General features: G+C 40.6%; 1 protein-coding gene across 1 annotated transcript; it reads left to right on the top strand.

The window, feature by feature from the left end:
* The first annotated feature begins 546 nt into the window (after positions 1–546).
* LOC140274623 (zinc fingers and homeoboxes protein 1-like) lies at positions 547–15,212 on the top strand. The gene is made up of 8 exons (XM_072369979.1): positions 547–866; positions 2,660–3,132; positions 3,412–4,050; positions 5,315–5,441; positions 8,045–9,259; positions 9,448–9,579; positions 10,338–10,768; positions 12,450–15,212. Exons 2-7 carry the CDS (start codon positions 2,771–2,773, stop codon positions 10,758–10,760), a joined length of 2,898 nt encoding a protein of 965 aa, XP_072226080.1. The 5' UTR covers positions 547–866; positions 2,660–2,770; the 3' UTR covers positions 10,761–10,768; positions 12,450–15,212.
* The last annotated feature ends 1,638 nt before the right edge of the window (positions 15,213–16,850 follow it).

The raw sequence follows: 16,850 nt of genomic DNA, 5'->3' as shown, positions 1-16,850 counted from the left end.
GCTTATGCATTTTTGGTTGCTTGTTTTGTTTATGGAGAACAAGCAAAGTGTATCGTATAACAACAATATAAGCGACCCAAAATATCATGATTAATTATCACTGTCAAGTAGGAACCCTTGAACTGTAATTCCTTATGTTACATTTATATTTCAGTTATATACCTTTAAACACTATATGCAAAAGTGGTAGTTGGGGATCTTACAATTGATTCACAAGCATATAATAATATAAACATTATTTGAAGATTGTGTGGTTTACGTAGGTGCACATTATAAGCATTTCGTCTATAGGTTTCATATGAAATAGTATGTCATAGGATTGTTACTTTAAGGAAATGTGTTTAGGATTATTCTAGTTAATGCTTGGTTCTTTGAACTAATATAGTATTTTTACGTTGTTATATTGGCTGTTTTACTTTGGGATTGTGTCTTTTTCTTTTTTATTCCCGTTTTAAGCTTGAATGAATGTAATTTATAGACGTTTGTGAGAACTTTTATTTTGAAACGCCGAAACCGAACGTACTTCTTAGCCGTTGCTAACTTCTAACGGTGGCACCAAAAATGGCCATCGTTGGATTCGGAGAACTATCGGTGCCTTTTTTTTAAGGAAGCTGTCTTTTTCTTAAGCCAAGCAACAGCGTAAACGATGCAAGTCGAAGCGGAGCTAACAGAATCCAGAGCTAACGGGCGGTAGTCAACTCATGTCCGGCCGTTAGAGTTCCTTTCTGTCCGGTTAAGGCAGATGGGATCCTCGGTGAAATTGGGTAAAAGGCGGAAGACTGCGTATCAACAGACCGACCCAGAGATGCTACACAGCTACAACCGCTAGCCAGCTAACTGTTTATTCCAATGAGCCGATTGGACAGGTAAACCCACGCGAAAATGACAGCAGAGTGTTAGCGGTGCCTGTACACGCTTACTACCCACTGCCACTCGTGTACACTTGGCTCGTTGTCAATACTTGGGCTAGCTAACATTAGCCTGGAGGATGTTGTTCCTTCTGGGTATTTCTCAGACAGCAAGCTAGCTGTGGTGACACGGGACATTTGAGCACGCCTCCGTTTTCTGCTTGTGGTGGATAGGGTGTACATATTCAGAAGAGATGTCACCACCATTGCAAGTTAAAAAAATCAGTTTTCTGTTAGCAGCTCAAAATATCAATTATTGAAATACTAACCCTGCAGTCAGATGTCCCTGTGATGTATTATTAGTTTGATCCACTTGTTTCCCAACCTAGAAGCTGTGGCCTCTGAGGGGTGACCAGATAAATCTGAGGAGTCTAATAAGTCTAAGAAAATACATCTTTCTCCAATCTTGGGAACTTTATTATTGGTACCCTTAGTTGTATTACACCACTTATTGAAAATAACCCTCAATAAATAAGATTCAGTAGAAATACACTATTTACCTCAGAGATGTGGGGCAGCAGAGGTATAAATAGACATGGACATTCTTGAGACTTTTATCTTAGATGCTGCTGAAACTATTCTGGCAATTTTTTATTCTTTCACTAACAGGAAAATGAAAATAAGTAAACAAATAAAAATGCTCATCTCTGCTCAGGATTTTAATAACATCACCTATTGAGAGAGAAAAACGACAAGGTGAACTCAAGAAGCTTGTAAGTCATCTTTTCAATGAATCTTTTGTAGTTGACAGTGCCATTAAAAAGTAAGCAATGACTTTAAACAAAATTTACAAAGTGCTTTACTTTACAAACACAAATTAGCAAAGAGCGATCTAGAGCAAACAGAATAATAAGAGGTACATTATTGCTAAGTTTAGGTGCTTTGCCAGCCTTTTCCTGCATTTGGCCTCTTGGATTGTCGAGTGAAAACTTTGTAGATGACCTGATAAACTTAAAGTTGGTGCATGCCAAGACACAACCATTCAGTGGTCAGAGAATCCTTGTTAGAAGACAAAGGTTGAAGCTTGCTGTGTCTTTACTTGCAACAATAATGTTAAGATGCTATTAGAGATACCGCATCACTATTAACGGCCATCATTCTTGTTATTAATTATCCACTTCCTTTTTTTTTTGTTAATATTTTAATTGACAGTAGATGATAATTCCTGTTGCAATTTAACTGGTGGCACCTTTGACTTTGTTCAGTCCAACCAAAACAATGAAAAACAGTATATGAATACAGTAACCTCAGTGTTGTTTGAAATTGGATTGGATGAAAGTTTTGACAAATTTACAGATAAATGTATTAGAGTCTCAACTATACAGCAATGTGTTTCTTCATAATTTTCTGAAGAAGGTGAAAAGTATAGGTCCTAACACAGAACTGGTGGAACTCCATTTACTAATATGTGTGTAATATGTAATATGTGTGCTGGTTTACATCAGCAAAAATGAAAAAATTTTACAAAAGACACAATCAAGGATGTTTAATTTGTTTGTATGCTGTGCTGTTCTCTAAATCTGGAAACAATTCTCAAATGATTGTTTTGCAATAGCTTTTTTCATAGATTGTAGAATTAACATGTGTTGTATTCATCTCAGGGAGACGTATAGCAGAAGAATTACATTTTGCAGCTCTTGAGAGTTATCAGAAGAATTTATACTGCAATGGTTATAGTTTTAGGAGTAAAGAAGCTCTAGATCAAGACATCGACACTAACACTCATCAATTGTTACTTTCTTTCCTCCCAGGATTTAAGGATAACAGATGAAAGATTTTGACTGACTGCACCCTTCTTTATGGAAGCGCAAACAGAGGGCTTGAACTAACTTGATACTCCTGTAAGCTTACTGAATCTCAGGATGGCAAGCAGGAGGAAATCCACCGTCCCCTGCATGGTTCCTCCACGAGAAACTGTAGACTCGGATCAGGAGATAGAGGACTTCATGGGCACAGCTGATCCTGAGGATAGCAATGGAGTGGCGAGTTCCTCTGAGGTGTCTGCTCTGTTGGAGGAGCGAGGCGATGACACTGACTCCAGACAGGACGTGGTGACTGACCAATACCTGGATCTGAACATGGCGGAGGGAGGCTATGAGTGCAAATACTGCAGCTTCCAGACGTCAGAGCTCAACCTGTTCACCATGCATGTGGACACGGAGCATCCTGACGTCGTCATTAACGCCTCCTATGTTTGCATGGAGTGTGACTATCACACCAAAAGGTAAAACACTCGCACTGCATGAGTCTTTATCAGAAATTCACTTTAGGCCTGTAATGCATCAAAAAGTTTTACTTTATTTTTTTTTAATTGTCAGAATGGTAAAATTTGTATTATCAAGGTTGAATTTATTCCAATTTTGCATCCCTCGTACATGTTAATAGGGTAGACTGTTATCTGAACCTTCAGTTTTTAAAGTGAACTTTTCTACTGTTACTTGACAATATTATGTTATTTTGTTTTATTATGTTTAATGTTTTACCCATGATTCTCTGTGTTTAGTTATGACTCACTTCTGGCCCACAATGCTCGTTTGCATCCGGGTGAGGACAATTTCACACGTACGATGGTGAAACGAAACAACGAGACCATCTTCCAGCAGACGGTCAATGACCTGACTTTTGACGGCAGCTTCGTCAAAGTGGAGGATGAAGAGGCGGAGGACACGTCGCGCAAAGCCATCCCCCTCAGTAAGACCCCCATCATGAAGATTAAGAGCAGAACAGAACACAAGAAGTTTGCCACCGCGCACAGAATGGCTGTCGATGATGTCATCAAAGTGGAAAGTGATGATGATGATGATGACGACGAGAACAAAGAGCCGCCCACGCTGTCGCCCGCCCCGATGACCCCTGCCGCCGCCGCCGCTTCTGCCCCATGTCTTATTCCTGTCTCCACGTCGGTGCAAGTTCAGGCTGTCCCACAAAGCATTGTGGTGAACAACGCCAACATGCTGCAGATCAAAGGCGGCTCTGGTGGCAGCGGCGCCATCCTGCCCTCAGGGACACTGGCCCAGGTTTTGTCAGCCCTGCAGAACCAGCAGAGCAGCACTCAGACACAGCTCCTGATCCCCATCAGCAGCATCCCCACCTATAACAGCGCCATGGACAACAATGTCCTGCTGGCCAGTGCCTACAACAGGTAACTGCGTCTGGAGTTAAGTTTTTCTGTTCTACTAAGTGTTTTTTGGATAACTCACTAATCACAAATGGCATAGTGAGACCTGTTCTTTATATCCATCCATGTTTTTCTATACTTGCTTAATCCAGCGCAGGGCGGGGTACACCTTGGACAGGTCGCCAGTCCATCAGATGACCCCAGCCAAAAATTAATTCGGTATCAGTCACAAGTAGTTCTGCTTGAGGCAAACCGATCAGGCTCTATTCTGTCTACATCTAAATAACAAACTATTGAATCAGACAGCAACTTATTATGAGTATAATTACAGTTTCAAGCACTTTGTCAAAAATTCAAGCACTTTTCAAACCTTTAAAACACCACATTGGCATTAAAAGATTTAAGGATTTTCAGCACCTATACCCTGGTTCAGTTTAGGGAAACAAGGCACACCTGCAGAGTTCTTCTTACATTTTGTTTGTGTTCATTTTTAATGTGATAGAATTTAATTTTGACTGATTAAAACAGTACAATCATTCAACATGGTCAGATTTTTTCCAACAATGATCCGAATGACCAAGTTTTTCCCATCAGTAGATGTTTTTTTTCTTTCCTGATGGCACGGACATATTCTAAGATAAAGATGCCAGCATTCATGTGACTCAGCTGTGAAAGGGAAGTTCAGGAGGCATGAAACACAAACCTTAAAGCAACACTAGATAAGTTTGTGAACCTTAAAGCTACGTGCTTCTGATTGATTCTGAAGTACACTGACTTTTGATATGCCCATAGTTGCATCACACTGTTCTGCTTTACGGTCGCTTGACATCTTTGTGGAATTTCGATGACGTCTTTTTGGTCTCTTTTTATGTGACAACACAAAAATGTTGTGTGTGGCTGTACTGTTCACACTGAGATTTGTTTTTATGACGGTGGTTTTACATCCCAGAAGTGCAGACAGAGCCAGTTTAATTCTCTGAAGTAACTTTAAGCCCATTGAGAATATTTGGGATGTGTTGGAGGAGACTTTGAGACAACGTTAATGTTGTGACATTACATTTTATTGAAACTATGCCATGATCAATGTATGCTGTGATTTAAGCTAATTGTGGTCCAAAATATTAATCAGACTTTATTTGGATCAGGCAGTGTATGTACGGCCTACATATCATAATCTTTGCTTCCTGTTTTGTTTCATCCAGACTACTTGTGTCTCTTTTTTTTTCTCCGTCAGACTCAACAAAAACTTCATTCTGCTGTGGTTTCTGCTTTTTGCTTGTTATCGCAGGTTTCCATACCCCTCAGTGTCTGAGATCGTGGGCTTGTCATCACAGACTAAGTTCAGCGAGGAGCAAATCAAGGTGTGGTTTTCTGCACAGAGGCTGAAGCATGGAGTCAGCTGGACACCTGAAGAGGTTGGTGCCAAAAAATAAAAGCTTTATTTCCACAAGTTGCACTCTGAAAGTGTCCCAACATTTTCTTTTTTTTACTGAAGATCCAGATAAAGATGCGTAGTTGATCTGGTTATTTGAGTAACTTAGTTTAGTTTTTCTGAGATGGAGGATATGGCTCAGTGAAACATGCAGAAAGGTGAGTTGGAGGTCCATAAACTCAGAACAAGCAGGTGTTGATTCCAGCAAAAATCTACACGAATCCATCGTCTTCTGAATATTCTGCTCAGCTTATTTTTTATGATCAATCAACCTGCACAATAATTTCACAAAAAGGTGACAAACGTTGATTTAAATGTCCCTCAACCTAAGTGACGTAGTCACAACAGCTTCTTTTATTCGGCCAGTGGTCCAGCACCCAAAGAGATTCACTTCACTCTCATTTATTGGAAAGAACATCTTCAGATCCTGACGTGAAAAGAAGGCAAGGCAAGTTTATTTGTAGAGCACAATTCAAAGTGCTTTACAGCTATATAAAATCACAAGAGGGCAAATAAAATCCTTCCAAAAACATAAAAAATAATAATTAATGAATTAAGTTCAAAGCGACGAGTGCAGATAAACTACTTTCAGTTGTCATGTGCACAGCTAAATAGAACTGTTTTCAGCCTGGATTTAAACATTGTCAGAGTTGAGGCCTGTCTCACATCTTCTGGAAGACTGTTCCAGATTTTAGGGGCATAAAACTGAAACGCAGCCTCACCTTGTTTAGTCCTGACTCTGGGCACCAGCAGGAGGCCCCTCCCTGAGGTTCTCAGTCTGAGTTGGTTCTTATGGCTCTAACATGTCAGAGATGTACTTTGGTGCCAGACCATGAAGAGACTTGTACACGAGTAGAACTGTTTTAAAGTCTAATCTCTGAGCGACAGGAAGCCAGTGCAGTGACCTAAGCACTGACTAATATGGTCGTATTTCCTGGTTCTAGTCAGGACTCGAGCAGCAGCATTCTGGATGTACCGCAGCTGTCTTACAGCCCGTTTAAAGAGCTGAGAGTTTAGAAAGAAGCTGAGACGTCAAAACATCTTGTGTTTTTACAATGAATTGATTATCAGTGGACTTCCTGATTACTTTTCTGTAATGATGTGACGCATGAATGGAAGCTTTGATGCATGCAGCAAGAAGTAGGGGCAACTTGTGATGAAGCCCCTATTCAAGGCATGCGTCATTCTCCCAGAAATCACGTGATAGATGGTCCATGACGGCGGTTTTGCTTCGATCTCGTGATATGGGTTGTTTATTGGTAGTTTATGAGATGGAAAAAGTTGTAAAATATTTGATTTGATTTGGTTTGTATTGATTGTAGTAATTATCACATTTCTTTTAGATAATTACAGGTGTAGAAAATATACACAAAAATAATCAAAGCTGATGGCTCTATAAATCATTCAAACTTAATAAATTAACCATTTTCCAACACATTTGACTTAATCTGGCATCCATCACTACTTTTCTGTTGTTTTACTTCCTGAATGACATCACTGTGCCAGGAAGTGCTGAAAATTCTCTCATCCTGCTTTTAAGCTTTTTTCCAGTGTGACAGTGAAGCAGAAACTGTATAAAGTTTTACTGTTTGCTTGATTTGATCCTGGCTGGCTCATTTTAGCACTGAGCTGAAGTGCATGCTGAAAGAATGTTGATTGTTCTTCCAAAAAGATCAGATCTACATCAGAGTCACGCACATCAAAGCAAAGGCTTTGAGTTTTTTGGTTTTCATTGTCGATCTAAAAACAAGCAGTCGGGGTTTTATGAAGTCCTGCACTTTGGAACGATCTGCCTCGTGCGGGCAGACTGAGCCGTTTGTCAAATCATGTCATAAAATTCAGTTTTGTGGACTTGCTGCAGTGCAGCCATCTTTACTGATTATGTGACCTTGTTGAAGTGGTGCCTGATTTTCAATGCATTTTAGCTCCTCTTCATCCGGCTTTTGAAAATGATGGTGGTAGCATTTTGGTTTTGCTGTTTGTAGTTCAGTTTACTGAGGGACTCGTTAACTGCTCTCATTTAGATATTTTTAGATGTCTCATTTTTTTTTGCTTTTTGAAATATATTTCTTTGGAAACATCAGCACATGGCACATTCTAAGCTTTCTGAAACTTTCCATCATATTTTTGCATAACCTTCATCAGCAGCCAACACATGTAAGAGACTCTACTGTCACCTTATTACACTTAAAGGAATCCAGGTACTGTTTTATTGTCTTCCTTGGAAAGAGACCAGAGACCAATCTTTCATCACTCTCCTTAATCAAACATGGTTTCAAACACAATTCATAGAAACAGCCAACCTCGATCAGCCAATCAGAGGCTCTCTTGCAGCACAGAACTAAATGGAATCTTTTCTATTTGTGCAAGAGATTCTTTGCCTTTTTCCAGGTAAGGTGTGTGTGTATGTAAATTGCATTTGTTATGATTGCATCTCAAGCTTCTGCTATTGGACAAGCTTCACCCTGCCTTTTTTGTGCTTGCAACTGAGAGGAAAACAAGTAATGCTTCCTCTCTATTACCTGTTTTTGAGTGTTAGAAATGAGTGAAATCATGCTTTAATGTGCTGACTGCTCCTGTCTGCAGGTGGAGGAGGCGAGAAGGAAGAAGTTTAACGGCACAGTGCAGACCGTCCCTCAGACCATCACCGTCATCCCTGCCAACATCGCTGCAGCCGCTAATGGCCTGCAGTCCATCTTTCAGACCTGTCAGATTGTCGGACAGCCGGGTCTCGTCCTCACTCAGGTGGCTGGTAATGGCAGCACGGTGCCAGTGGCCTCTCCAATCACTCTGACAGTCGCAGGAGTCCCCGGCAACCAGCCCAAAGCCGCAGAACCTTCATCATCTGAGTCAAACACTGAGATCTCTGCTTCATCAACCAGCACGTCACTCAGTTTGGATGCAACAACAACGAAACCCAAGAAGTCAAAAGAGCAGTTGGCAGAGCTGAAGGCGAGCTACAGCAGGAGGCAATTTGCCACAGAGGCAGAGATATCACGGCTCATGCAGGTCACTAAACTCTCCAAACGAGCAATAAAGAAATGGTTCAGTGACACCCGCTACAACCAGAGAAACTCAAAGGATCATCAAAGCTTGCTTCTGAGTGATACTTCTTCCAGCAGAGCAGCTGTGTCTGGAGCAGGCCGAGGGGGAAGGAGCAGCATCACCAGCCTTAACGAAAGCATCTGCAGCGACGCCGCCCCAACCATCATTATCGACTCCAGCGATGACGCCAGTGACTCCTCCCCGACCTCTGGCATCACTCCAGGCTCGTCTGGGTCCATGAGTGGCCCACGTGTCAAATTCCGCCATGCCTTTCCCGACTTCACGCCACAGAAGTTTAAGGAAAAGACTCCAGAGCAGCTGTTTATTCTGGAGGCCAGCTTCCAGAAATCAGACAGGCCCTCAGACGAGGAGCTGAGCCGGCTGCGTGCAGAGACAAAGCTAACGAGACGGGAGGTGGACGCTTGGTTCACAGAGAGGCGGAAAATGCCTTCAAAAGACAGTGACACTGAGGGGGATGGGGAGAAGGTGAAACCAGCAAGTACACCGCCAGCCTCTGCTCAGGAGCAACAGACCACTCCACCTGTTGGCAGAAAGGCCATGAAGAAGACACCAGAGCAGCTCCACATTTTGAAGAAGGCCTTTGTCCGCACTCAATGGCCGACAGCGGAGGAGTACGATCAGATGGCAGAGGAGAGCGGCCTGCCGAGGACGTACATTGTCAACTGGTTCGGTGACACACGCTACGCCTGTAAAAACAGCAACCTGAAGTGGTACTACCTCTACCAGAGAGGAAAGGTGCTCACGCTTTCTATCATTACCACAAGTCAAAATAAGTTGAGCTAATGTCTATAAAGAACTCTCATTTTGTGATGACAGAGGGGCACCGTGGGATATTCTCTTTAAATGTACAGCATTAACAAATCCAGAAGTCTTTTTGAAAGCACTTTGACTTGCAGTTACTTAACATTTCTACTGGCTTTAAGGTGGATGAGGCGCTGAACGGTGGGGCAAAGGTCCAGAAGAAGTCCAGGAAGCGTTTCCGTGGATGGTCCAGGAGGACGCGCCGACCATATCCCTGCAAACGCTCACCAGAGGGGGGCGTTGGCGTCATCAAGGTGTGTGGGTGCATTTAACTAAAGCACAGCACAGAGTCGGTCTTCTTTAGCAGTCACTGGTTCTGCTGCTGCTGCCCCAACAGATGACTCTCCACTGCAGACTGATAGAAGAAATGCAGCATCCTACTGCAAACACTGAAAAACTTAAGCTTCTTCATGAACTAGTCTGCTCTGTGCCTTTTTCCAGTTCAGTCTGCTGTCCAGGTGAACTCCTCCACCTCAACCCTGAGGACCAGATGGTTTTCTGAAACTTCTCACAAACAGTGCAAGCTGAATTGTATATTTCAAGCACTGGAGAAATAAAATAACATAAAAAACAAAAACATTCCTTTTTATAGTTCCTCTTCCTTAAATCGTATCTTTACACTTTCTAATGAACTCCTCTAACACATTCCTGGAGTATATTTTTTACATTCCGGTCTTGTGTATTTTCACGTGTGTTAGAGAAAGACGCTTTGAGACATCTTTTGCACGTTTCCATACTCGACCAAATATGAATGAATCATGAATGTTTTGCTGAATACAACAGATGTTGTAAATAAGGCAGCTGTTGGTTAACATATTGGGTCTTTGTTTTTTTGGAGGAAGCTAGAAGTTTACTTAATTGTTCCTTTTTAGTATGACATGTGGGTCTAAGTAATCAATTCAGTCCTGCTCGTTGAAAACTGACCTCAGCGCAGTTGGAGATATTAAAAGGAAAGCCAAATCTTAAACATCTCACAATATATCCTAACTATTTAACTGTTTCCGTCCTCCAGGTTAAGTCGGGAAAGACGTTTCTGAAGGACTACTACCTCAAGCACAGAGCTCTGAGCGAGAAAGACCTGGATGATTTGGTGACAAAGTCCAGCATGAGCTACGAACAGGTAAGAGACTGGTTCTCCGAGACTGCCAGGAGGGTAGAGGAGGGCAAGGAGCCCTTCAGTGAGGAGGAGGCAGAGGGCGAGGAGGAAGACGAGGAAGAGGAGGAGGAGGAGGAGGAGGTGGAGGGGGTGGCGACAGCAGATTGTGTGGACAGTGAAGGAGAGATGGAGGTGAGGGAACAGGGGGAGGAGGCATCAGACGAGGACTGCATCAAGGATGAAAAGAAGGAGGGCCCTGAAGATGAGGATGATGAAGCAGTCCAGGAGGAATCTGAAGGTGTGAGCCAATCAGAGCCGCAGGCAGAAGAGCAGACATGAGAGGACAGGTGAGTGTGTTCCTGTTGCCCCTCAGATACTTTAAGCATATTCAGACAGCGTTTACTCTCAACTTCATTCACACATGCCTGTAATATTGATGGAAAGGTGTGTCTGAATGGATGGAGCAACACCTTCGGTAGTTGGGAACTTTTCTATGTGTTTCAGTTTGTTGAAAGTCTGTAACATCTACAGCAGCAAGCTTAAGGGTCAGCCCTTATACGCACAGCTCGGGCACGTGTGCGACTTCAGTGGACGCCGGTTGCGGTGTGTGTCTTCGTTGTCGGACTTTATTGGTGTCAGATTTTTCAGCCGATTCAACTTTTAGAATCATTGTTGTGGTTCTTGGTGAAAGAGGTGACTGATGGCTGTTCAGCGAGGCTTATGTGTGCACGTGAAGGGAGGCAACAGAAAGCTAAAGGCTAACTTTAACATCTCACACACAACTTCTAATCAGGACTCAAGAGAAGACGGTTATGCTTGAACCTGATTAAAAATTCAATTCACACTGCTGTGTTTACATTTTTCTGTCATCGGGGAAGAAAAAAAAAAGTTAGCTCGATGCATATCGACACGTGCACACAAAATCATGCAAAACCTTTTTTTCCCCCAGCACAAACTGGTGTCTGTAAAAGATTAACGTGCACACATTTTGCAGTCTTCTGACCGTGTGTACAAGCTTTTTTCATAGCCATGTAACCCTGATACGAGGTGAAAACAGGGAGAGGCCACACCGTTTTAACACATAACAAAACTGACCGTTTTTCAGAGCATTTTTCAGATTTTTTTCGATTTTCACAATATGCTCTAAAATAACTCCGGTGTGACGAGACTTTAAAAAGAAAGCAAAGGTTTCGAAATCATTCTGATCTGACGGGGCAGTTTCGGAAAAGAGATGAAACTGTTGTTCCCCAGCTGTTGCCCTGATGTGTGAGCTGACGCACGTTTTAGCTGCCGGTTCATGATGCAAAGTTATTCTTTTTATCTCTTCAGTTTGCTCTGAACTAACAAAGCTGATCTCTTGTTGTTTTTTAATTCAGCAGCTGTTGTTCTGCTTGTGATGAAAGAGCTGAGATCACCAAATAAAACAGATTTTCTTTTAATCTACTGCTCTGAATGTCTCGTATTTGTTAAAACACACAGCTTTATGCCCATTAGTCCGCTGACCTCATACTTTAGGCACATGTTGAACCCAGACCTGACCAACTAAAGCAAGCTCAGATCATTTGCTCATTTAAACCCAGGGGGTGACCCTTTTTAAGGTCCTGGATATGTAGCTGAACTAACAGCTCAGCAGTTGCTGCCTTTTACCGAACTAAACGTTAGTTGGGCCACAGGTTGAGTTATTCTGTGGGAAATGCTTGCTGTGGAAATGATCATCGTGTTCACCTGTAGTTCACAGCCTCTCACACACTGACCTGCAGTTTCTCAAAGCTGTTTATTCATTTAAACGGTTTATATAGACATCCACAAGGTCCAGTTTGCACTTGTGTTAAAACTATTTTGCTTATTCACAAGTTTGGCTTCAATGTTGACACAAACTTCAAAATTCATTGGATAACTGATTTTCTCTCTCAGTAGGTTTGCACTCGATTCACATCTATATTTAACATGTGAATGTTTTTTGGTTTTTTTTCCTTTTTCAGGTCTTAATTGGTTAACTGCATGCTTTTCTTTTTCTCATATCCACAGATTTAACATCACTTCCCCAACGTGGAGACGACACAAAGAAAACATGCATGTCAGTGCTTCTCAGCTGGCGGGTGGGGGCCCAGAGACAGCAGCAGGAAGCTCAGACAGGTCCTGTGATGTTAAATGACGAGTTTGTGCCTTTGAGATGAATTCTGGGTCACAACTCAGCTGAGAATCACTGAGATGAAGGAGCTGAGTTAAAGAAAAACATGTTTGGATTCAGTTTGTTCTGGCTTTTGAACTCTGAGGACCAACAGAACGTGCAGGACAAAAGCCTCTCACCACAACCGATGAACCGAGTTCCCGCATCGCTCCTGTACAAATAACGGGCTCTTATTTTGGCCTTTCATGTCATTTTTCCTACAAAAACAAAATAAATGTTTGTATAAAGGAAAAAAAATCCAAAACTTTGCTGAAGAGGTGAGACTTTGCACGGTTTCCTCTCTGCTTTTCAAAATAAGAGGAGCCGTGACATTTTTCTTAAGGCAATGTCCTCTGCTCAAACCCAACAAAACATGTTGTTCTAAAGGAAAAGGTTTTTGAAACCTCCGTTTTCTGTGAATAGACAACTTAAACTAGTGCCATTCTGTTTATAAGTTTGTTTTAAATAAGAAAAAAAGAAACTGCACTGGAATGAATGCCAACATAAATGTTAACCTTTTTGTATTTTTTTCCAGGGGATTTGTTACAGTCCTAATAACTTTTATGATAATGGAGGCTAAATCCATTATGCTGTTATGATGCTCTCATGTAAACTATTGAAAATAGTGATCATTTCCGTATTTGCAGGTTTTTGGGTCCATTCAGTTTCAGTGACATCCCTTCAGTTGATGAATCACATGTTGTGAGCCCAGCAGAGCAAAATGATCATAAAGATGGCAATCCACATGAAAACGAAACTCCCATAAAGCAACCAAAAACGTGTTGACTGAATAATCATCATAAATAATGTCGTCACAAATCAAAACCAGCTGAAATCTTATTTTTTAGCTGGTATCAAAGGCACGTCTTAAATATGTCCAGTAATGACACACTGGCTGATCGGAACAAACATTTTAACTTCAAATATTTGATTACAGAACAAAACATCTCTTCAGCTCAGCTGAAATTGGATTTAAAAATAAATACTTAATTGGATGAGCTATACAAATGTTTCCAAATTGCCTTACTCATACGTTTGTGAGCTACAGTTTCATGGAATCTATCTGCTGAGATCTGTGCTGACTTTCATGGATTCTGCTTTTAAGGCCGTAGTTTGTGCTGCGGTTTTTGACCAAATTAATCAACTCCTCCTGCATGGGGGGTTGATTAATTTAGCTGGAGACTGTATTTTACAGAGTGGTGTGTCTCTGTGAAATGGCCTACAGTCACTGAGTGTCTCAGTGACACTTAGGAACCAATAGGAAAAACCCACATTTTGCAGCTGATTGTCAGGAAATATTCTTCATAATTAGCCGGCATGTTGTCTGTTGGCATTTTTTCATTACAAGGTACGGTTTGTGAGCCAAACTGTAGAGTGTAGTGCAAAAGAAAAACGCGGTTAAGGACAATTCAATCTTTTACTAAGGGAAAAACACTCATGATGGATCTGTTTTATTCCGTTAACAACTAACAGTTAATGAAAGTTTCCAGGATATTTCATCAGAAGTCAACAGTCTTACAAAGAAATCAGTCAACCAATCAAAAGTTCTTCAGCCGAATGTCTTCTTGATTAAACATTTAGGTTATCTGTTGAAATAAAGAATGCTGGTTTACTAGAAAAGAAAAATACAGAACCGCTGATTAAACCTTTACGTAATATCGCAAATGTGAAAGTTTGCTATAAAAGATAATTATTCTTTCAATTAAACACAAAGCTCTGTTCAGGGTCGCCTCAGTGGGTTTGTAAGGCGATTACAGAAGCAGTTTAGAGGCAAATCATCCGTTCTGCTCCTGAAAACGCTTCCTCTTTGTAACAGTAAGCTAAATCAATGGAGTAGAAAAAATAAAGAAACAAAAAGGGACTCTAACCCAAACTCTGTTTGTGTCCATGTTCAGAAAAGATACACAGCAACAACACAGACTCTACTTCAGGAAACAAGCAACTTTACCTCAGTCAGTTAAGCTACAAACTCAGTAAGATTGTGACGTTTTTACAACAGAACTCAATACTGTATGCATGAAAATACAAGTAAACCGTAACAATTTTGTCTTTCAGATGGCTTTTTGTTTTTTTTTTAATTCGTCCTTGCCACCAAAGTAAGTAAATGACTGAAAAGGCATTGTTATTAGTGCATTTATTTGCTTAAATACGGGTGAACTAGTAAACAATATCTTTCAGGTTATCTTCAAGACTTACAGACGATATTTTAGGGACTGTAAACCACAAGCACTTGGCTCAGTTTTTAACTTTTTAACTTTTCATATCTGGGGGAAAGAAAAAAAAAAGAGCTTTCACTTTGCTTTTCTTTGCTTTTGCCTCCTGTGTTTACGGAGACGTGGGACTCTGTAAGGACACGCACGCCAACAACAATCAGCTGGTCGGTGGACTGTAAAAACCTTCATCTCTGGTTTTTTGTCTGTAAACATTCTAATCTGCGACGCGGCGTCCTCATGTGAGCTCTGTAACTTTGCTGAAGTTGAGCTTTTCTGCCATTTTTCAAATTGCTTTGTTAGCCGACAGCTTTTAGTAGTTAATTTATTTATTATATCTGGATTTTCATGGATATCTTTTTTGTTTGTTTTTGTTTTTGTCTGCAAGTAAAAAAAAAAACTAAAAAAAAACGTTTGATGTGAATCTCCTGTTTTTTCTGTGTTGTCTCAATTCTTATTTACAGAGGGGAAAACCGTGGTGGAAACATGCTACTGTGACATAGAACATCATATTCTGACTCATCACATCATACATAATAAGACATATAAACATATTTACATCATACTGTCAAATGAAAGTGGATGCCTGAATTTACACCCAGCGATGCTGTATAATCTTTCATCTTAGGCTGGTTTTAAACATGATGTGACTGTATTTCTACACATTCTTCTTCCCCTTAAGGTTTACTTAAACCCTTTGATGAAAAATGTTTCCTTTTCATTTCTTTGAGGCAGTAATAATTAGAATCGATGCTTTTTTTCTTCCACAACTGTTAGAGGTGACACTTCATGTTAAAGGTATATTTAAAAGGAAAAGGTAATGGCCTAACATACTTTCTTTTTAGCATTGAATACCTAAACTAAGTGATAAAGATGGTTTGGATGTGTTTTCTGTCTCAAATTTTCTTTTTCAGAGGCTGAGAAAAAGGTTTTAGTGGACGGTTTCAAATGAATCTCTTCTGTCTGAATGGGTCAGGTATGTAAAGTTTTTTTCTTCATTGCTACTTTATGCTTTAAAAATTCTTTAGAAGGATTTAATCCATTGCACGACCTTGGCAAACAAATAAAGGGGATTAAACACAATAATAATATATCAGAGTACAGATCTACCTGTTTCTCAAAGCCAGAATAAAAGATCCAAATACTCCAAAAATACAGTAATAACCACAATACTGCTGTAATATCTATAGTATTGGGAACATATCTCCCAATACTATACTATGGCATGATGTATGATGCCACATCATACTCTTAACAAGTTGTACCATATAACACACAATACAATAACATGTCCTGCTGTGATAAATCATGTCATACAGTACAAGAAACTATAATGCAGCTCTTCGCTTTTATAGTCAAGGACATAAAGAAGTCTTTTGGGAATCATTTAGATCTGTGGAAATAATCAAAGTACCCCAAAGTGGTACTTCAAAAGAATATACAGCTGCTGCAGTTCAGCCAATGAGGTTTGAGTTAGGAAGAGGGTGGAGAAAACAGGTCACATGATACTCTTCTTCTCAGAATAACTTTACATGCAGGTTTCAGCTCCTTTGTGGTCTGAACGCAGCATAAGAAACGGAAGCGAGTGCTAGTTTTACAGAATGAAGTTCAGAGACAGGAGTAGAGCACTGCGTTACAGCAGTTTAAAGGCTTTACACCTAAAACAGGTAACGGGTGATCCAACAACAGGAATTTTTCAAAGATGATAAAAAGTTTAATGAAGTAGAAATACAACCAATCAAAAGCAGCTGCTGTCATTTCCTTTTACACATCTCCCCCTGAACTTAAAAGCTCAAGCTTAACAGGAAATAGTATTACAATAACTTAAAAAAGACCTGCTGTTCATTTTATCTGGAAGAAAAGAGCAGGAAAAACTGATAAAAGCAGCTCCACATTGAAGAAACCAGAACCAGGAACAATCATAGAAGACGGATTCATTTTAATTTGATCTATCTTATAATCGTGGAGGCATACGGAATTTAGTTTGTGCTTATTTCCTACAAAATGGGTGGTGGGGGGGGGCACATTTTAGTTTGGGTACATCTTTGG

Source organism: Leuresthes tenuis, unplaced genomic scaffold, assembly GCF_036924035.1.
Source record: "Leuresthes tenuis unplaced genomic scaffold, fLeuTen1.0.hap1 SCAF_18, whole genome shotgun sequence".
Classification (NCBI taxonomy): Eukaryota; Metazoa; Chordata; class Actinopteri; order Atheriniformes; family Atherinopsidae; genus Leuresthes; species Leuresthes tenuis.
The sequence above is the reverse complement of the archived record's forward strand: the minus strand, read 5'-3'. Positions and strand labels throughout refer to the sequence as shown.

Bases quoted from the DNA above. Each gene is read 5' to 3' on its own strand.
- LOC140274623 (XM_072369979.1), top strand. From the start codon at position 2,771: ATGGCAAGCAGGAGGAAATCCACCGTCCCCTGCATGGTTCCTCCACGA. The intron at 5,442-8,044 runs GTTGGTGCCAAA...TCCTGTCTGCAG, and splicing joins TCAGCTGGACACCTGAAGAG to GTGGAGGAGGCGAGAAGGAA. The intron at 9,580-10,337 runs GTGTGTGGGTGC...TCCGTCCTCCAG, and splicing joins GGGGCGTTGGCGTCATCAAG to GTTAAGTCGGGAAAGACGTT.